The 21332-nt window shown below is 45.8% G+C and overlaps 1 protein-coding gene across 5 annotated transcripts in view; it reads right to left on the bottom strand.

Annotated features, from left to right (window-relative positions):
- Positions 1-2671: 2671 nt before the first annotated feature.
- The window catches only part of phactr4a (phosphatase and actin regulator 4a), a 31072-nt gene continuing 12411 nt past the window's right edge, over positions 2672-21332 (bottom strand). For 3 of the 5 annotated variants that reach the window (XM_070846307.1, XM_070846308.1, XM_070846306.1), the window contains 13 exons: positions 17350-17520; positions 17179-17259; positions 15773-17075; positions 12684-13045; positions 10549-10680; positions 9462-10038; positions 7836-8074; positions 7491-7662; positions 7213-7268; positions 4802-4863; positions 4569-4706; positions 4011-4087; positions 2672-3845 (listed from right to left, as the gene is read on the bottom strand). In XM_070846307.1, the coding sequence (XP_070702408.1) occupies positions 3830-3845; positions 4011-4087; positions 4569-4706; positions 4802-4863; positions 7213-7268; positions 7491-7662; positions 7836-8074; positions 9462-10038; positions 10549-10680; positions 12684-13045; positions 15773-17075; positions 17179-17259; positions 17350-17520 (3386 nt within the window). In that variant the 3' untranslated portion in view covers positions 2672-3829. Of the gene's footprint in view, positions 3846-4010; positions 4088-4568; positions 4707-4801; positions 4864-7212; positions 7269-7490; positions 7663-7835; positions 8075-9461; positions 10039-10548; positions 10681-12683; positions 13046-15767; positions 17076-17178; positions 17260-17349; positions 17521-21332 lie in introns of all 5 variants that reach the window. The other 2 variants (XM_070846309.1, XM_070846310.1) reach the window with 2 other exon arrangements.

Raw genomic sequence — 21332 nt, 5'->3', positions numbered from 1 at the left:
CCACAAAGCACCTCATCATTCAGCAGCAGTCGCTCTCACGTAGCATCTGAATGCATGAGCGCCACTCGCCAGAAGTGAGGCATCCCAAGCTCATCACCACGGCGACAGAGAGTGGCAGCGGGCTTTGTTAGATTCACAAATTGTAATTACAGTCTTGCCTCAGCGACCTGCCTCCCCCCACCCCCACACTACAACCCCTGCCTGAGAAGGCTGTCTGGAGACTCCCAGGGTTCTCTCATGGTTCAGTGATGCTCCCCCCCCCCTCCCTCCTCTCCTCAGGGCCACTGTCTTTACAGCAATGTCTTCATTTGCGCTCCGTCAGCAGCGGCAGCAGGTGGTCGAGGTTGTGAAGCCTTTGGGTTTTTCTGTGATAACCCTGGATCTGATTATTAAAGCCCTTAAACTGGGACATGACTATCACATGAAAGCCAATTAATCATGTTTAGAATCCCAAATTTTTGCATCGCTCATCGCGACTAGATGGTAGTGAAGCGTTAACGTGATGCGATGCTGCGGTCAGGTTGTGAGTTGCCTCAATCGGAGGTTTGTTATCTAAATGCAGCCGCCGAAGCTCAATACAATCGATTAGTCCCCAGGAAGACAAATTGGATATAAAATTTTCATCAACCCAGCGCAGTCATAAATATTCAATCCTCATATCTGAGATGAAATTGAGTTCAGCTCGCAGTTTTTTTTTTCCCTACATGCACATAATAACAGTCGCCATCAACATTTGGAATTCATGGCTAATTATACATTCATGCAGCGCTGCTTTCTGAGAACACGACTACCTCTGATTTTGTTTTCCTGAGGAGTTTTACTGATAAAAATTATGTGTCACTTTACCGTGACAGAGTTTGAGGCCTTCCTGGTGTAAAATTAAGGATATAAATCACATTCCTGCCAAAAGTCATGATGCTTTGAGACTTTATATTTCCAGCTGTGCACTACTGACCTAACATTACATTAAGTTTGTCCAGAAATTCACCTGAACCACACTCCGGCCTTAATACTGTACATCTAATATTCTTATTTATACTATTCTTCCATTTTAACACACCTATAGATCCATTTGTCAGCATCATCATACTGTTATGTAGTCTAGTATAATGCATACATCTATACATTATACTTGTTATATACTGTAGTATAAGGCACATTTTCACACACCTCTTACTTTCTTATTTTCTATTTCACATTTCTACTTTAGAATGGACCCGTCAGCTACATCAACTTCTTACACACAGTCTATAGGAATGACTGACTAACTAACTCACCAGCATTTCCATCCCATGCTGCTGAAACCATGATTACAGTGTATGCAGCTGTTCCTCTCTGGCTGTATTCAGGTGACTGGTCATGGTGTCAGCAGCTCTAATGAGTCCCACACACACACACACACACACACACACACACACACACACACGTCTCAGTGCAAACGGTTTGCCAGTGTGATAACTAGCCAGCCAATTTAGAATGAGATCTTCTGACAACCTGTTGATGAGGACACAAGTTCAGTTTGTCTAATTATAGTTCAATCAAAGCAGCCTGTGAAGGCCCGGCAGCACCGTGTCAAACCCACGGGCTGACCAGGCGCGGTGCTCTTCAAGTCAGGCACTCGCACACATCTAGTCACTGATTTTAAAGCGCTAATGATTCCATCTCGTCGGAGATCAACCGCTTGCGCTGCAGCCTTCAAAACGCAGCGAAGTGGATCAAGTGGAGGACGTGGAATAGATGGAAATGACAGCGGCCCGCGAGGAATCAAATGAGGCCTTGTGGATTTGCATTCTATTATCAGTGCAAAAAGAAACTCATTCAAGTAAATTCATGAGACCAAATGTGAAAGGATGAGCTTCAAGGTTCATTTTCGACATCAGCATGGATTGCTGATGAATATCATCTGATCAACAGCTCCAGAAGATCTTAAGGTAAAGTAACTGCTGTTGACAAGGACAACAAATGGACTGAAACTGAGCGTTTAGCCAGAAAAGTCTTTAAAGAGGTCCTTTGTCTTGATGTCTTAATACTGAAACATTATTTTTTCATTATAAACTGACGAACTCTGCACTAACACACCACATCAGGCCGAAGGCGTGTCCCCCTAATCATCTGACATTCAGTTAGTGTCCGAACACTAAGTGGAGGAGAGCTGCGTCCCCGCTCACCCACTCCGTGTCTGTTTACTGCTAATTAGCATCACGGGGGAGGTTAAAGGGACAAACACCGGGTTCCTTCACAGAGACGTCGGCCGGGCTGAGTCTTCTGTTAGAGATATTAAACCACACAGCTCTGAGGGAAGACACGGTTCTGATAAAAAGAGGTTTAAGCCACATTATTGGATTTTGGCACCAGTGGCTACTTTGTGAATTAATCTAAACGTTTTATGTGACACTGCCCTCCGCTGGTCGTTCTCAGATGCCAGAAACTTGCCATTCATTGACATGTGCTGTGTTTGGATGTCAAATTAAGCATGGAGCTCACTCGCCATACTCAGCTCATCATGTAAAGCATTGTAGTAAATATATTTGTCACTAAAATATTCCAAAATTAAAGTTGATCTTAAACTAATACGGTTAATGTTATGTTGAGAGACAGACGGATTACTGTGATGAGGATTAGACAGACTTGCCGAATAATGACGTCATATTGAAATGAAAATCACAGGTTATTTTAATTTCTGAGCTGATTGTTCATTTACACAGTGTGGTTTGCAAAAACAAAAACAAAAAAAACAAACATTTTTAAGATCTCTGTATCAAAAAAAGAAATATTTTGTTCTATTACTACTTTGAAATAACTTCTGAGAAATATTTTACAATTAAAACATGTCAGTATTACATTGTGGATGCACAATATAACGTTAATCAAATCTACATAATTGATCTATACAACTGCAGCCAACTATGGGCTACATATATAAAGTACCATAAAACAGCCAGGAAAATAAAAATATGTACATTTTCCTGCTTGAATAATTCAATTATGAACAAAGAATTATAGGCTCAAAACTGTTGAGTTTTCTACACACCCAATTAAGGAACGTAAGGTGCCTTATTAGAAAATAATCCAGTGATATGTGCTCCATGAGTCATTTAAATTATCGACAAAATACAGTAAAATGCACACGTTCAGGTATTAGGTTCGACTGGTCAAACTTTTGATTCTAACAGAGCTAGAATTAAGTTTTTGATTAGAAACACGCAGGCCTTTCACATTTTGTCTGAACTTTAAACGACGTGGGCGTGTGAGATCACATGAGGAGTAAGGCCGGTGCTGTGTGGCACCCTCTGGACAGATATTTGTAGTACCCAACATATGAAACAAGTGTTTCGATGCAGTGCGGATGGGTTTGGTGGTGACAGGAACTACGATGACCTCTGCGTGCGCGGTCCTCCTGTGCAGCGAGGAAGAGAGCAGATCTACTGTGAAGGCAGGTAAAGGCGTGGTGAGAGTGGTTTCCCCCCCGACGGACACAGCGTGATAACCCTCCAACAGTTACACTTTCTGTTCAGTCAAACTCTGTCTGAGCCCCCCCCCTGCAGAGAACAGGGGGAGATTTCTCACTCTGTTAGTGTTGGCACCGGGCGCCTCCAACATGGACGCACCCACAGACTCGTCCTGTCCTGAACTCCAGTCTGAGAACTGGAGTAAATCTGACAGCCATCAGTGGTTGGACCCATCTGTGGCTTCTCTGGAGCAGGTTAGCAGGCAGCCGGGGAAAAAAAACGGACCAAGTGGGCCACGCGTTCAGTTGGTAGTGGGGAGGAGAGAGCTCGTACATCCTCCCTGCTCCCAGTCTAAGTGCTTTACTGGTCAGCATGGACAGCTAAGGCCGATGGAACCTGGTGCAAAGAGGGAAAAGGTCGAGAGGTTATTCATTGCTGTAACTGCCTTTGGGGCAATGAAAAGAAAATCTTCAAAAGAGAAATAGAACTGATTAAGTATTGATGCTGCTGAATGAACTCGGAGGTGAATTATTGATGTATGTTGCTGTGTACAAGCCTAACCGGGTGTAGATCCTGCTTTCCTCGTGAACCTCCATCTCTGAACTCTTGAATTCATTGAGCTCCTTGCGGATGGCAGCCTGAGAGGGGACATGAAAGAAATGGCACTTGAGCATGGGATGGATTTAGCCACTTAGAGCGAGGCTCAGGAGAAGAAAGGTGATCAAAGCGACGCGCCGTACTCCAAACAAACTCGTACCATCGGTGCAAATTCAACACGTTCTTAAAACTATGTCCATATATTTGAAATGATCTTCCAACATGCATAATAACTTTGGCTCCTACATATTTTCTGAGCTTCACTGGACCAGGTAATTCACTCGGTAAAACCCTGCCGTGAAGCAGCAGCTGTATTGCGTTACCGGGATTCCTCCTCGATACTGAATCTGCTTGGAATGCAAATCCTCTCCGAGTTAACCAAAGTAAGAGACAGTGCTGTTAAAAAAACGTGCAGGGCTTAGGCTTCCCTTTACTAAGAAGCTCTAAGCCTCGAGAGCCTTGTTAGTATAAAGAGGTGTGGAGTGTGCCTCGGTGTGTAGACGAGGGGGTGCTGACTCCCACCTTGTCAGCAGGAGTGAGCTTGGTCCAGGGTTTATCTGCTCTCCGGTCGTAGTCGTGGGCGTGGGTGCTCTCGACGTACTCGTGGAAGCGAAGGATCTTCCTCGCCTGCAGTTCAGCCACTGTGGGTCTCTGCGACAGCTGATGGCAGAGTTAACAGGAGCCCGTTAGGCATCATAGGGCTGACTTTCTACTTCATGGTAATAATCTGACACAGTGACTGTTTGCATCCTGACCTTTCTGGTGAGCCTCCGTTTGATCTCACATCTCTCCAGTCGGCGATCCGCTTCGTTCTTGGCTGCGGGAGGAAAAGACATTCCATGAGAGAGGGAAACACTGCAGCCAGTCAGGTGAGTTTCACCCGAGCTGCTGTTAGCGTGCTGCGGTAACGGGAATCTTTAATCACCGCCTCGCTCCGCACAAGGCGCTGCATTGTTTTCGGTACGGGTGCGAAGCGTCGTCTTGGCCGAGTCATGCGAGGACAAGAGCGGGAAGCAGAGCGGTGGTATGAGTGCTGGATCAGAACGTGCTGACAGATTCGGAGAAGTATTATGTTGATACTTGCTTGTGGGATCCAACTTGGCATCCCGGAGATGCTGCACTGATGTTTCACCACAGTGGGCTGATTACACTACACTTAGTCTGCTGCTTGTTTCTGCTCATCATGTGTGTTTTAACACACCACTGGGAGGGGGGGGGGTTATTTTGTACACCTGCAGCCGGATGGAGACCTGCAATCTGCAGGGTAGTAACACAGGTGACAGGATGTAAAACTAAAACTAGGCCCTCGTGCCTAGTTCCTTTCTCCTCTCAAGGAAAATCTGAGTGATTTTAATTAGCAAATGAAGCTTTTAGGAGCATTTTGAGATCAGAGCACAAGCAGAGAGCTACATCTTGTTCTGATAAACAAATATTTTATTGCATTTCTGTGAAACTAAATTCAATCTATTTATATGTGTTTTTCATTTCACTACATACTGCTGGGTAGAGCCTTATTGTTCAGAATGACAACTACATCATTGATTTATTTTGTATTATTAATCTGCAAAGTAACTACAGCTGTCAGATAAATGTAGTGTAGTAAAAAGGAAAATATTTGTCCCTGGGGTGCAGCAGAATACGAGTATAACTAAACTTCTTTGTACTCATATTTCAAACTTCAAAACTGACTCCAGGCGTGGACAATCATGACACGTACTGCGCTGAGCAAAAAAAGTGCCGCACCGTGGCATCAGAACATGACACGAGTACATGACATGAATGCAAATCAATGGTTGCTACGAAAATAAAAGCATAACTACTGTAACTTTAGATCGACACATTTGAGGGTTGTGGGTGTCTTCAAAAGGACCTCGTGTAGCAGAAGGTCTACATTTCAATTGGCTCACAGAGATGGAACACCACACTATTGACTGGACTATTGATTGAACGGCAGGAAGGACAATCTCATTGCAAAGACCCCCCCCCCCCATACCACCACCGCTGCCATTAAAAAAAAACTCCTCAGATCTACGTGAGCCACACAGATGACCTGGTAGACACTGAAAGCGCTGATTGTCGCTGAAAGGTGATGAGTTTTCAGGTGTGCAGCTGCTTAAAAACACTGTGCAGATTCATGTGCAGAGAGAGCGAATGCCGGCAGACTGGCGGAGGAGAGCTACTTCACTAATGCAGGTATCAGAAAACAGGTGCACTTTAGAACCCGGGACATATCATGGGATAAAAAAACCCAGAAAGGTCAGACTTTGCTTTGTGATCAAGTAGTAAGAACCAAAAACATACCGAGGCACACTAACATCTTTGTGTTCTGGTCTCACTCCGCGTGGATTCAGTCTAAAAGGAAGAGGGTGTTTGCATATTTCTGCATGTGAGCTCAGGTTTTTATACAAACCGTATGCATGTGAATAATATGAAAGAGTATCAGCACATACTAAGTACTGTTGTGCTCCACTTTTGAAATCTAAAATCTGATCAAGATTAACTATGAGTTTGTAGGCTTATGCCAATTTAAAAGGACAGTCTGAGGTTGATGAAATTGCACATTAGTATATCAACCCGACAACAACAGACTAAGCAGCCAGGTAACACACACACAGCTCCACTGGAGGACTACTGCTGTTGTGCACAGATACAGATGATAACGGTCTCTGCAGCTCTTCCTAAAACCACCTCACCTGTGCATAGCTCCACTTTATCTCGCTGAGCAAAACCAAAACTGGCAGAACAATGGAACTCCTCAGAGACACCGACTAACAGCCTGTTTGAGACCTATTTAATTCAGACTCTCAGCTTCTTTAAAGCCATCTCTCCATTAGCACATGAGCTCCCTCCGGAAAAACATGCACCAGTCTGGTCTGAAGTCTTAATGAGGTCCCCACATTCTGTCGGCACTATCACTTATATCAGTCTAATCATGTTACTGCCGACACAAAGTGTAGTGTGTTTAGAGGCTATCATCATTATGCCGGCCTGAGGCAGGAGGGGAAAAAAAAGGTGACCCAACGACTAATGCAGACTATTGATTTGAGCAGAGATGAGGAAAATGAAAAGTGTGTTGGTTTTTTTTTTTTGACCTTGTGGTGTGGAGGAGTCAAACGTAGATAAACACACCTGAATGAAGAGGTGAGGGATGGAGGCAGAGTCTTACCTTGAAGGATGTTCCTCTGCTCCAGCTCGTCTGCTGTCGGTCTCTGACTCAGCCGCCTGAGGACACAGAAACACTGCTGACTACTCATTTTTCAATGTTGATATGGATCATTGCGACGGGAGCATATTTTGTCTCAAGGAGTGATCGGTTCCCCGAGTGGGGTTTTATCCTTGGGGTGGATGGAGAGCCTCTCAAACGATATGAATCAAACCATAAATCACATATGTCATCAGTCATGTCAGCGTGAGGGCGACAGTTTGATGATGGGAGCCCTTTACCGTGTCAGCGTGGTGCCGATCTTGTTCCTCAGCGCCACCCACTGCTCCCTGTTGTGCCAGGTCATGTTGTCGTGGTTCTCCTGAGCGTCCCTCTCCTCTCTCTCCTGTCTCTCCTGTCTCTCCAGCTTCAGGGCTAACGTGTCCTTCCTCTTCACGCGGCTCGCCAGCCCACCTGTTACACACATGGCCATTCACAAATACAGACTTTGTATTGTGTGCTGAACACGCCGATGCACTTCTTCAAATGAGAGGGGAAGCATAACAAGAAATTCCTAAAATGACTTCATATTGTGTGTGCTTACCGATTTCATTTAAGCTTTAACGGGATAAGAGAGACCAACTTACTCGGAGGGCCTTCCTCATCTTCATCGTCGTCGTCGTCGTCGTCGTCTCTGTACAGGATGGGGCCGTCCGAGTCAGACTCCTCGCTGTCCCCGGGGCCTCCACCCTCATGGATGACGCTCACTCTGGGGTCTTCGACCAAAACCCTCCTGCTGCGGGGCTCCAGCACGGGCTGGCGCGACGGCCTCGGAGGCTGAAGCTTCCGCATCTCCTCCTCGATGTCAAAGTCGTCGTCCTCTGGCCTGTAAACAGGTATGGCTGTGAGACAGCTGAAGGAGCTCAGATTCAGTCATTTTCCTGTCACGTCTTTGTGTGAGAATAAACTGTAATACTTCCAGGCTTCTTGTAACCACAGCCTGCCCTGATGTGTTTATCTGAGCACTGTAACACTCAGCCGCAGGCAATTTGCAGCACTTTTGCCAGGTGAGGGAATAAAGCTCAATTGCTTGCTGAAGAGATGAACGAGGTCTACATGATGCCTGTCTGGCTGAGTGCAGAGTGCTGTTAGCCTTAGAGCAACAGACTACCTTCAGGTCAACAGCCCAGGAAACAAAGTCTTGTTTATTATGAATATATATTTGAAACTGGGCAGAGCGAATCTGAGAGTAAAGGTAATAATGGTTCATAAAACAGCATTCAGTGTCAAACAATAGCCTTGTGTTCCACGCTGCGTCTTGCAAATTAAAATTCAAATTATTTATTGAACATCTAATAATAGAATTAGAAAGAGCGATAAATCCAAAGCCAAGTGCAGCTGGCACCGAGTCCAGCCAATCTCCATCAAATAACCCAGTGATGTGGAGTCTTTACATGACAGATGTCTGGAGCAGTCTGTTCATACAGGTGGGGGTTCCCTCTGTGACCTGGACCCCAGGTTTGCACCATTAGTTTTCTTTTAAGCCTTTGTTGGTCTTTCTTGTAGTTTTATGGGGGCAGGTTATAGAAGGCTTGTTATGTCTCTTAACGTTCCCCTCCATTTTGTTGAGTAACGTCTCATTGCGTTTTGTCCTGTGACTGATTATAGAATGAGAAATCTCAGCAGGCTTATATAATTGTATAAATTAAGCTGTGTACATACATACACTCAGCTTGTTTGCATGAACAGTGGAGAGTGACGCTCATGAAAGTCTGGGTCTTAGTACTTGTTACTTACGCTACCATGTCACACAACGCAGTTCACTTAAAAGTGCACTAAATAAATGGAGAAGAAAAAGGATACGCAACATAGAATATGCAAAGGATTATGGGTGAAGTGACACTTCATGAGATATCTTCATGTGTTCTTAACAATACCAAAAAACCCAGCATTTTTGGCTGTAACAACTACTATTTTCATTATGGATTCTTCTGTAAATGAATTGTGTTCTGTAGAATAGACATGAAATTTTCTAGGCCGAAGTAACTGATGAATCAAACAGAGGACGTCTTCAGAATGTCTCCTTCTGTCAGATGAACAGTGCAATTGATTATTTAAGGGTCTACTTAAGTGTCAAGGACAGGAGTATAGATTTGTTTCAGCTCTAACATCCTACAAAAAACACACTCCAACCTAAGAGTACATCAAGCGAACAATACTGTGTCTGTTAACAGCAGTGATGCTTTGTTATGTTAGCAATGTGGGACACTTACAGCCTGAGAGGTTCGATGGTGATGGGGAGAGAATGCCGCAAGTTTACCCCCACCTCAGTGAGGAAATCTGGAGGAGACTCAAACAGTAGCGAGTGTGCCCTCTGGGAGCCGTCCGGGTTGGGCTGAGCCGGGCCGGGGCTGGCCAGGGCTCTCTGGATGAGGATGTGTAGGGGGATGGCTGGGGGCTGGGTGGGAGGCTCGGTGGTCGGGCTCGGGGGATCTGCTTGCACGGCTGGCACGGGACCAGCGGAGGAGGTGCTGGGTGGCTGGAGCGACTGAACTCTTGGAGGAGATGGAGGTATGTGGGACGGCGGTGAAGGCAGAGGCTCGGTGGAGGTCTGGGGAGCTGCCGCGCTCGTCTTGTCGTCGCTGTCGTCTCCTCTGAGGACAGCAGGGGGCGTCGGTGCGGGGGCAGAGGCCGGATCAGCGGTGGGAGGCTCTGGGACCTGACTGGGAGCAGAGGGGTCCACAGAGTGGCGCTTGGTGACGGGGGTCATCCTCTTCGGTGGTGTCGGTGGAGAGCGTTTAGCAGGCGCTGGCACTATGATGACACCACTGCCGGGCTGTGAAAGCTCCGCTGTTAGAAAACAGTCAACAACAACAACAGTCAGTGTGTGTCATCTAGAGTGACGCTCACCAACATAACCTGCGGTCACAACATGGAGATGCACATTCAGTCTGTTGCAGGGTGGCGTTAGTTTCATTAACAAAAACGAGCAAAAAAACACAGCTTTAGTCAAGAGAAAAGATGTTGCTGTTCCTGTTACTGCAGAGCTGGCTGCTGAGTCAGTGGAGGGCAACACACAAATATTAACATACAACTGTATCAACATCCATTAGCATCAAACACATTCAACGCTCTCCTGCACACTAGATCCATCCGATGGTCCATGCAGTGTTTCCTCGGCAGCATTCAGAGTTAGTTCAGCTGAAAGCAGCTCCAATGTCTGCACTACACATGCAACGCGGAGTTGGTGTTAACATGGGGGTGAGGTATTCCGTATGTATGTGATGAGGGTGTTGAATCTACACAGCCAGTCTGCAGGCTCAATGAAGATGGATTGAGATGTGGCGCCCCGCCGGATACCTGAGCAGTTCTGGCCAGCACTGTGCCGCAGGTACACGGGCAGAGAAAGGTAGAGGCCAAGCTCACGCTGGCGTCTCCAACTGGTCCAGTAACAAGGCTGCCTGACCTTAGAGCCCCTGTTCAACGAGGAGGCTGGCAAAAATGAGTGGAGATGTCAGGGATAGGGGTGGGTTTACATTCCAAGTTGGGAGAGAAATACAAGAGGCTAGTGGACAATGTTTGTTGTGGTTTTACACTGTCCAGAAGCATCCTTAGATGTTAAACAAGTTCTGTAGTTCAGTTTCAGAGTACGAGATAAGACAGTGTTAGCTTATTCTGGTTACACAAAGAACCACTGCCGTGTCAAATATCTCACTGACAAAGAGTTTCATTTTGACGGTTTTCTGAAATCCCTGCTCAGTCATTATAAAACAGGGAATTCATCACAGGGAAACAGCCATTTTTCCTGGTTTTAGTTTCTTTATCCCCATTAGATTTAGACCAATATATCGGCTGGTATCAGTAACAGGAAACTGCAGGACAGAAATGCCAAACTGGGTCTGAAGTAATATAAAAACATCTGCAGGGTTTCTCCACTAGGGAGCACTGACAAGTTGATTGTTACACTGTAAACTGTCCCACTCAACGGCTGATATCAATCATCAATATCAGCCTCAAAATTCCAGTGCGGCCTGGGCTGGGCTCCCTGTGATGTGTTGAACCAGAAAACCTTTCCTGTGAGAAAACATCATCGACAATGTGTAATATAATCTCAGTGTCCAACGCATCCGAAAGGGAAAAAACAGTCAACAGAAAGTTTCAGTCCAAAAGTCCAGCGCACTGAAATAGGGACACTCTGCAATGTCAAAGTCCATTGGCGCTGTAATCTCAGACAGCCAATAAGACGAGCTGCTCTGTGCAGACTAACACCTGGAGACCGACTGTTTCAATGTGTAATGAGATCTACTAACACATGTATAGAGCTTTCGCCTAACAAATGGTAGTGGAATGTGTCCCCGCCATTGACACCGTTTCAAAGAGACAGTAGTGGGATGGGCTGTCAACAGGAGCAGCTGTGGCATGCTGGGACAAAGGATATGAAATACTAAAAGCCAATGGCTTTCTATCTAACCTCCAGAGAAAGTGCCGGCGTTGCATAAATGGTGCAAAGACAAGCCGGTGCGTGTCCTCCCCTCAGAGACTGGTGGCTGTGCACTGTGAAACTGCACACTAGCAACAAAGTGGAAAACACCTACACAGCGACGGGCCACCGCCTCGCTGTAACACTCAGCTCACAGTTAGATTTAGGAGAGGATTCCAGGTGACAGTCAGTGCTTTAACGGTCTTCAAAACATTTTGCAGAAAATATTTTTACATTTTGTCTCCATTACTGACTATATTTGGGTCCTGGGTCTCTCTCACTTTTTTTTACCCCACAGACAGACAAAAACGATCAGAGGTGCGGTCAGAACTGTACTGCTGGGATGTAGCTGCAGCTTGATGTACTGGGTGAACAGATGGTTGAGTGTGAGGGCAGCACACTCACATTGTCACTAGTCACACTGAATTAAACAGTGTTCAGCTTGCACCACCTTTACTTGAACTACAACTTATCCAAGTTGACCGTAATAATGATAATAAATGTCACAAGACGTTTCATCCAGTGCCGCCTTCAGAAATGAAGGCACCTACAGCAGACCTTTTTATTGAAGTAAAGTAATATGGAATATTGAAGTATTGAAGTGTGTAGTAATATGGAATAAATGTATGATATAGATGAAGGGAACACATCTAACTGAATTAACTAGTGTAGCTAAGTTTACCTTCATGTAAATACATCTTAAGAAATATAAAAAGAAACGTGCTATCAAGTGTGCATTAGCTTCTTTGTCCATCACCCCGGGAAAAACTGCAGCAGTACTTTGGGCTGCAAAGTGGTGGAGGCCATTAGCACATGAAATTCAGCATCTGACGTGCCATTTAATAGCAGAGCTCCTCACAGATTGAATACAGTTTCCCTGAACCTTACTGCAGCTCTACAAAGCTCATTTCAGAGGCTGTTTGACTAAAAGACTAAAGGCGGGTATGCGAAGACAAAAAAGCAGCTGCTTAGAGATAAAACATTGAAGTGCAGAAGCAGACGCTGACACACTCACCGAGCAGTGCGGGGTTGCTGTTGCGGTTGGTGGGTTTGGGTGGAGGGACGGGAGGTTGCTTGGCATGGGGGGGGACAGGTGGCGGCGCATCGGGGTCAGCGACGAGGGGGGGTCGAGCTGGGTCGTCAGCTATTAGGGAGACCGTCCTCGGTGGCTTGGCCACAGGAACAGCAGCGTAGGAGGAGGAAGAGGAGGAGGAGGAAGAGGAGGAGGAGGAGGAGGAGGGGGAGGGGGTTGGACTCCTGGCGGACTCCGTGAGAAATCTAGGGGGAAGCAGAGCCTGTTTGGGTGGTGGAGGCTCCTGCTGAGAGTCTTGTGCTGGATGAGGGTCAGGGGCGAAGCGGACACCGACAGACTCTGAGGTGGGGTGGAGTAGGGTGGAGAACACACGGAGACATTAAAAGGAGAGGTCACAACAACGCAGTTTCTACTGTTAGTCAGGGTCTTGGTGCACAGGAAAACACAACTGGGTCATCACATACAGAGAAACACTCAAGGAAGAGCTGAGGAGACAAGATGGAGCAGAAAGGAGCAGATGTTTCAGCGTGTACCCAGAGGGCAGCTCTGATCACGGGTGAGAGGTAACGTGAGTCAGGACGATGTGGAGTTCACACACAGCAGACATGGAGACGGATCAAAGAAGCACAGAAGAGTCCGGATGCTTTGTTAGCGCTCCTTTTAAATGCACTTATCAAAGCTCGATATTTACTTATTCCTGTTTGTTGAGGCATTCAGGTTGAGCTTGTTAGCTTTAGGGCCTCTTTCAGAATTACACGTCAGTCATTTACCCAGAATGCATCTGCAGCACCATCAGGACACCTTGATTTAGATACATGTTGGTATTTCATCAAAACATTAACACTAACTGACGAGGAAACTCGACTCCACACTGGAGGTGAAGAGTGACCTCTGCAGTAGCTGAGATACGGGGCGACAAAAGGCAAAGTCGCATCTCAACCCTGAGGCTGCGGACTACAATCAGTCTTTGGCTGATTAGTGGACAGAAAATAGTTTGGCAACCGATTTGGAAACTGAATAATGAGACGATTTGCTGTTTTTCTCTGGTTAACATCACAGTAAATGGAATGTGTTTGAGTTTTGGACTTTTGATTGAACAAAACAAGACATCTGGAGACGTCCCCTTGGGCTCTGACAAACTTATAGACAAAACAAGTGTGGTGTATTGAATGGAAAACTTGGCAAAGAAGGAGCTTTTGACAACACACATAACTCATCTTCAACTATTCAACGGCTGCTTTATTAATTTTGATTTTACTGATCTTTGTTATCACTTCAAACATCCCTGCCACAGTGAGGCAGGCTGGAGCATGTAGTTCGGCTGGGTTTCCTGGCTAGGAACAAAACATTCGATTCTTTTTGAGATTGTGAGATTGTCTTAGCACCATCGCTACAATAAACGTTTGACTGGTACATTCTTATGCCATGGTGTACATCTATTATACAGCTGAAGGAGGGTGAAGTAGGTTCACGTATTATCCAGTCTGTCTTAGGACAACACTCACATGCACATGCTTGGTGTAATCATTCCTGCTGTAGTGGAGTTTAAAGCTTTTCACCCTGCATCACTGCTCAATCTTACAGAACGAGTGCACGGACAGTCCTACATGGACACTTTTCATTCTGTAAAAAGTCATTTTAGACCAAAAACACTTTCAGGCTTTACCAGGACCAATAGAAACAGATATTTTGAGGCAGCTAAAATCAGGGCACACCCTGGGGCTTGCAACATGTCCCCACCACTTTTGGAAGGACAAGAAATGACAGTTTAGACAGAAATGAGACTCTGACACTGTGTCAGGTAAATGTCAGGTCCACTGTGCCTGCCGCGGAAGGCCCAACATACACTGGAAAGACTCTTTGATCCATTTTCAGTCACATTCCTTCAGGCTCCAGACGAACAAATTACCAGTGAAATGTTTAGCTTGCACTGTTTCTTTCTTCAGTTATTAGCTACCTTGATGCCAGCATTTCTAACACGATGCTGCAGCTGTTTTAAATTTAATATTAAATTCATGGAGGTAAAACTGGCTTGGCTTTGTGCCCTTAGGATAAGCTTAGCCAAGCCTACAGCTTACTCACTTCACACACTGGCAGATGAGCAGCCAACACACAAGCACATCGTGTGTAGCTTGAAGCCATAAAGCCCTCCCATCAGGATCATTTTTAGGACGTGGCAGGAGAACAAATTGGAGATGGTGCAATCAATGCCACAGCAGCTCTTCAGCACAGTGTTATTAATTTAAAAGCAGTTTAAATATAGTGTTAACACTGTTGCCGTGTATGGGGGAGAAGGGATCGTTTTCCCTGAAACAGGTGTGCGGTGATGAGAGCCCAGCCGGGATGAGGTCATGCTGGTCTGATGTATAGTTGTCTTTGCACAATAAGGCCAAATGTTTGTGCCTCCACCAGTTTTCATAGCATTGTCACAGTCAACAGTGTCAAAAGGTGTGCCAAAGTAAAGGGACTCCTTGACTTTGACAGCAGAATGATCCATTTTCTTCTTAATCATTTCTTAAAAGGGAAACGTTCACTGTGTGCAAGTTTTTTTTTCTACCAGCTTTATAACGTTACACTGTTGGCAGCACATGCAGCAATGTTTAACTTTCCTCTGTGCTGCCTGCCCCCAGAGCTCCACACTCATTTGTAAGCAAAAAAGTCTGCCGGCTTGGGGGCTGTTGCTCTAACTACAGATTGTAGTTCCACATTTTCTGTCCGCCCGTCGCCAGACAATTATTTTAAAAGTTCAATGCTGTAATCTGACATTCAGGGTTTAGTTTTATGAGCTAGAATACAGAGTGGAGGAATTACAGCGTACGGAAGAGGAGGAGGCCGCCACAGCCAAGAGTCAAGCTCTGCCAGCTGGTGAGGATAGCGCTGCAGTGCATTCTGGTTGCTGTAGTTATACAATACAATTCCAAAAATATTTCTGTCTCTCTACCGTATACAGACAGCCCAGTTTTATGAAGAGATCTCTCCAGCAGTGAAGTGCTGAATGTCACAAACTGGCAGGCTGAGAAGTAGAAGAACCACTGGTTGGTTGATTGGTGTGATTTGACATCTTACCTGAGCGTTCTCTGAACTCTGCAGCTGGGATGTATCTGGGCAGGGTGCTCCTCCAGTCAGCCTCTGAGGCTGGGCGAACCCTCTTGTTGTCCTCTGAGGAGCTCTTCTGTAGAGGAGGCCGCAGGTCCATATCAGAGACGGGCCTGACGACAGGCCGAGAGTCGTCCGCCGAGCGCTGAGGCTCCGGCTTTTCTCTCCTCTCCTTGTCCTCCCTCTTTTCCCGCTCATCTCGTCGCTCTCTTTCGTTTCTCTTGGCCCAGTCGTCCGGTCTGTCCCTGTCCTCTCTCCTCTCTCTGTCTCGGTCATCTCTCCTTTCCCCGTCATCTCTTTCTACCCATGCGTCTTTCCTCTCCCTGTCTTCTCTTTCATCTTTTCTGTCGTCTCTGTTCTCTCTCCTGTCCCTATCAAGCCGCCGATCCCGGTCTTCTCCCCTGTCCCTCCTCTCCCTCTCGTCTCTGTCCCTCCTCTCCCTCTCGTCCCTGTCCCTCCTCTCCCTCTCGTCCCTGTCCCTCCTCTCCCTCTCGTCCCTGTCCCTCCTCTCCCTCTCGTCCCGGTCCCTCCTCTCCCTCTCGTCCCTGTCCCTCCTCTCCCTCTCGTCCTTGTCCCTCCGGTCCCGCTCATCCCTGTCCCTCCTCTCCCTCTCCCTCTCCCTCTCGTCCCTGTCCCTCCTTTCTCGCTCGTCCTTGTCCCTGTCCCTCCTTTCTCGCTCGTCCTTGTCCCTGTCCCTCCTTTCTCGCTCGTCCCTGTCTCTCCTCTCCCTATCATCTCGATCTCTCAATTCCCTATTGTCTCTCTCTGGTCTTTCATCCCTCCTCTCCCTGTCGTCTCTCCATTCTCGCCTTTCTCTATAGTCTCTGTCTTCCCTCCGGTCAACTCCCCCATCCCTTTCCCTTTCCTCTCGCCAGTCCCTTCTTTCCGCATCTTCCCTGCTCTTCCGTCCTCTGTCCTCCCGGTCATCTTTGCCCTCTCTCCTCTCTTCTCTGCGGTATCTATCATCATGCGGAGGTCCTCGGGGTAAAGATCCACCTCTCTTGTCAACATCTGATGGCAGACGGCTCCGTCTGTCTACGTCGACGGCAAGCCGTGCGTGAGAGTCCACATCCAGAGGCGCCCGGTTACTTCTGGAGGCATCAGATGGCACTCTGCTTCGACGATCATCTGCCTGGGGCATCCTGACGGCATTTACCTTGATGTCAGATTCCCCTCGAGACACTCGCACCCCCGCCTCTGACACCCTGTCCACATCCATTGGCAGAGGGTGCCCATTTTTCACTGGTGGAGCTTTGGAGTGGTTTACATCATTGTTCTCTGTCCAGTGAAGACACAAGCAGTGAAAAATATTAAGTGTCAAAGATGGAGACAATTCACCTTTCCAAAGTTAACTGACAGAAACAACTAAAGCTCAGCCTACCATTCTCTGGGATTTCTTTTAGAACTCCTCTTGCTATCAGCTCTTGGCGACTTTTTCTGACAGAAATCTTTCTTTCCAAGGCTGAAAAAAAAAGGAAAAACAAATAAATAAACCAAGCATAAAGTTATGTACACAGCAGGTGAAAGTAAGAAGCCCTTGTACCAAACTTACCTATCGATGTTTCAGTGAACTTTTCACTCGGCTTCTTCTTTCTCCACTTCCAGGGCTTGAAGATTCTTCCCATTTTGGAGAACTTGCCTTTGCGCTTTGTTGGTGGTGTTCCCCCACTAGAGTTTCCTTCTTCACTCTGTGTTGTGCTGTGTTGCAGGTCGACCTCATCGTCTGCACGAGAGTGACAACGTTTAGTTAGTTTAACACATGCGAACTAGTTTTTGAGAGTTGAAAACCTAAATAGTAGCTGTGTTCAGAGTTGTACTTCAATTCAATTCAATTTATTTGTATAGCCCAATATCACAACAGAGTGTCTCACAGTGCTTTACAAAGTTCACTGAAATAAACAAGTGTAAGCGAACAAACAATCTAATAAAGAGTCCAGCAGTCGATGAGGCCAATGGATCAGTCCGGTGGATCAGTCCGAGGCATCACCTGCCCTTTATGACCCTCCTTCTTCGGGAAGGAAAAACTCAAAAAACCCAGTGGGAAAAGAGAAACCTCCGGGAGCACCACAGTGAAGGAGAGATCCAGCTCCCAAGGACGGACAGGCTGGAGCCTTGGACAGACGCACATCTATTGACTGGTGGAAAACCACTTATGTAAAGTTTTACAGCACTGGGTGTCTGAGACACAAAACTTCACCACTGTATAGCAGTAATAATAAGCAGCCATGTTGGGTTGTGTAAATTCTGCGGAATTTCAATTATTTTAGGCCTTGTTTTGCCAGGTGGTGTTGATCTCTGTGCTCCCAGAAGGCAAAAGTAATCTCCAACACTGGAACACAGACAGATCAATACAAACTCTTCCAATAGTCGCACGTCAGTGGCTGAACAACATTTTAATTCAGTGCACTTCAGCATTTATTGCACTGTTCACACACTTGATATTCAAATACCTTTTTTTCCCCTCACAAGTGAAGGTAACTGATAAGACCCTGTTTTGTTGTATAGACAAGCCCACACATTCTTTAGGCTTATCACAGATTCTTGGCTAGTCTCACATACAAATTGGGCACAACGGAATTTAATCTTCAGTCTTACTAAATGCCCATATCCGGATGACATCTGCTAGTGGCCCGTGACTGCTGCAAACACTACAGCTCTGGAAGCTTCTGTTTCAGGGTTAGTGACAAGGTCTTGAAAACTAACGGTCATGATGGCAAAAACAGCTGAAGAAGGCCATGTTAAAAATGACAAAAGCATTCATTCAAAGGCTTTCTTTAGATTACCAATTGAGCATGTATGAATTCTAGGATATAAACAGAGAGCACATGAAGACAAACAGCCCTTCTCTTCTGGCTGTGACAGTCACAAGGTTAGATTACTGACCAGGTATGCATGTCCATACAGTACACAGGGCAGGGCTACAGCTCTAAGCTGCCGCTTCAATTATCTGTAATAATGCCAGGACCAAATCTCAAAACAAGGCTGGTCCACATTCCTTTCTCGCTGCCCACTTAGCTGTCAGAGTTGTCACATGAAAGCAGGACAGTGAAATATTGGCACAGGTAGTATCAACAGGGCGGTGTGAATGAAAGTGATTTTTGCCACAGCAGTGATGGCTGTGGGATCATACAATATCCTCTGCATTCGTCTGGTTCACCCTTAGCAACACTTACAAAACACATCAAAAGCTTAGAGAGCCTTGTTTTAAAACCAGAGCGATGCAAGTAAACCACAAGGAGAAGGAAACAGATACAACTCGAACAGCTGTGAGTCAGAAACCGTGATTCAAAATTCCAATTGAAAATCCTAAGACAGCAATAAGTGGGTGTGAAACCACCATTACAATTCTTAGGTGATGAGTCGTATGGCAGCAGTTACACAACAGAGAGCACAGAGCCACGCAGGAGGCCTGCGGTTTAAGTGCAGGCAGGGCGGGAAAGGCAATTAACCACTTTTTTCCGACAACTGAACATACAAGAGGACAGGTGGGCTCATGTTCACACTGCAGCAGTTCCACACGGAGCATTACATACGTGATCGTGGCAAGTGTGATGGAGAGACTCACATTAAAATATGCTATGGAGAAATACATAGCTGGGTTAGCACTGAAGCGCTAACACTGCACTAGCATCACTGACTGTATTAGTGATGCTGTTGCGGTGGAAAGGTGAGATGTTATTACTGAGGTCTAACTAGATTTTAGTTTTTAAAATACAAGCAATACAACCAGATCGATAGACATCAGCACTTGACACCACATAATTACAGTATCAAACCAGTCATCGGTCAATGATTATTCTTAGATTACTACTCTGATCGCTGTTTATGTTGGTTGTCCCACATCTTTAATTTCACTTTGACTGTGAAGAAGAGAAACACTGCAGAACAAGGTAAAAAAGATGGAATCCCCGTTTCCTTCCAGCAGCCCCATAACGGACTGATTTCAGCTGAGCAGCATGTGACAGAGGACACGGTAGCCTGTCTTACCAAGCCCTGACTGATATTGTATCACATCTGTCACAAACACATTGCACTGAGAGATTAAAAGTGGATTGTTACATTTTACAATCACCATAAAACCTATGTGCTGAGGATGACTTTTTTTTCAAGGTCAGAGATAAATGGAGCCAGGCAGGAAAACTCCTGACATAAATATTTTGTTATTCGGATGGCTAATGATTAATGCATGATCATTTCATCACCTACTAGAATTTGATCAGTCAGAAATATAAGAGCCGACCGTGCAGGTCTGCAGGTATTTGTTCTGTCTGTATGGGTTTTTTTATTTTTTTTAGCTTGCATCCATTTTGAAACCAACGTTTGTACAGTGGAAAACCACGATCAGACAACATAGACAGCAGAGTGGTTTTCTATATGTCACACAGGATAGAGTGAGTTCACCCAGTCTGCAGTAAGCCAGTTCACAGAGGCCACTGCTGCTCTTACATTCCCATCCTGCAATCTCTCTGACTCACTGATCAGCCATGTTTTAACCAGTGAGTCACAACTCACTTCTAACAACCAACATATGCTTATCTTCTTAAATAAAAACTTGGTCATTTGTGCGCCACAACCCTTTTCACTGAGAAATGACTGGGATTGGCTCTGTTTCAGTGTTTAGTCCCATCTCATTTATATCCTTGGCCAAAGAGATCCAGCAGATCTGCTGCTAGCTGGGCAGGGAACTTGGTACTCTTCCTTTCCTGGCAGAAAGTCCACTTTTACATTTTCACGTCCAAGGTTGTTATGCGATTTATGTCATCTGATTACAAAGCAAGGGAGCATCACGGATTCCAAGTTGGTTGATTTATAGTTGGCAGTAAGCCGTAATGGCTGGATTTTTGAGGCTGAGGCTGATGCTGACATCGGTACGATACTGATATACAGAGATACTGGACATACTGAGCGTGACAATTTAAAATAAACTTATCAGTGCTGTCTGGTCATTAGATAACAATGTAGCGGCTTCTAAGTGACTGCAAACCTAGTGTGGCATTTCTGTGCTGCAGTATTTTTTTTTCTGGGTTACCATTGGCCAACATGACCAAAGCTAATATGGGCTGATGTATCGGTCTTGCTGTATATGACATAACCAATTTCAAACTAATGTTCTGAGACTAAATAACTTCCACATTCACACGGGATACCTTGGTCTGTCGGAGAGGGAAACAGCTGGCCATGATAATCCCAAACACCAGTACTTTTCCTATCAGTGTTAATGTGCTCAAATCGACTCTGCCACTGCAGAGAGCACAGCGCCTGAATCAACTGGTGGGTAAGTTGCAAACATGGCATGAACCACTGTCGTGCTACACTGTGTCATGTATCTCACAGGACAGAAAGATGTGGACTCTTCTTCAGCCTTGACCTCCTTTTTAATTGGCCCTTTTTTCCCCACGCTTGGTTTCATTTACCCCTACTGGGAGTAGATAAAACGCCACAAAGGCACGTCAGATTAGATTGTATGGAAATAAGCAATGTTTTGTGTCATTCCTTGCTCTGCGTGTCCCCGTTCATTAGCTTTAATGTGGGATC

This window comes from Pempheris klunzingeri, chromosome 16 (genome assembly GCF_042242105.1).
Source record: "Pempheris klunzingeri isolate RE-2024b chromosome 16, fPemKlu1.hap1, whole genome shotgun sequence".
NCBI lineage: Eukaryota > Metazoa > Chordata > Actinopteri > Acropomatiformes > Pempheridae > Pempheris > Pempheris klunzingeri.
This window is presented reverse-complemented; position numbering and strand designations above follow the sequence as displayed.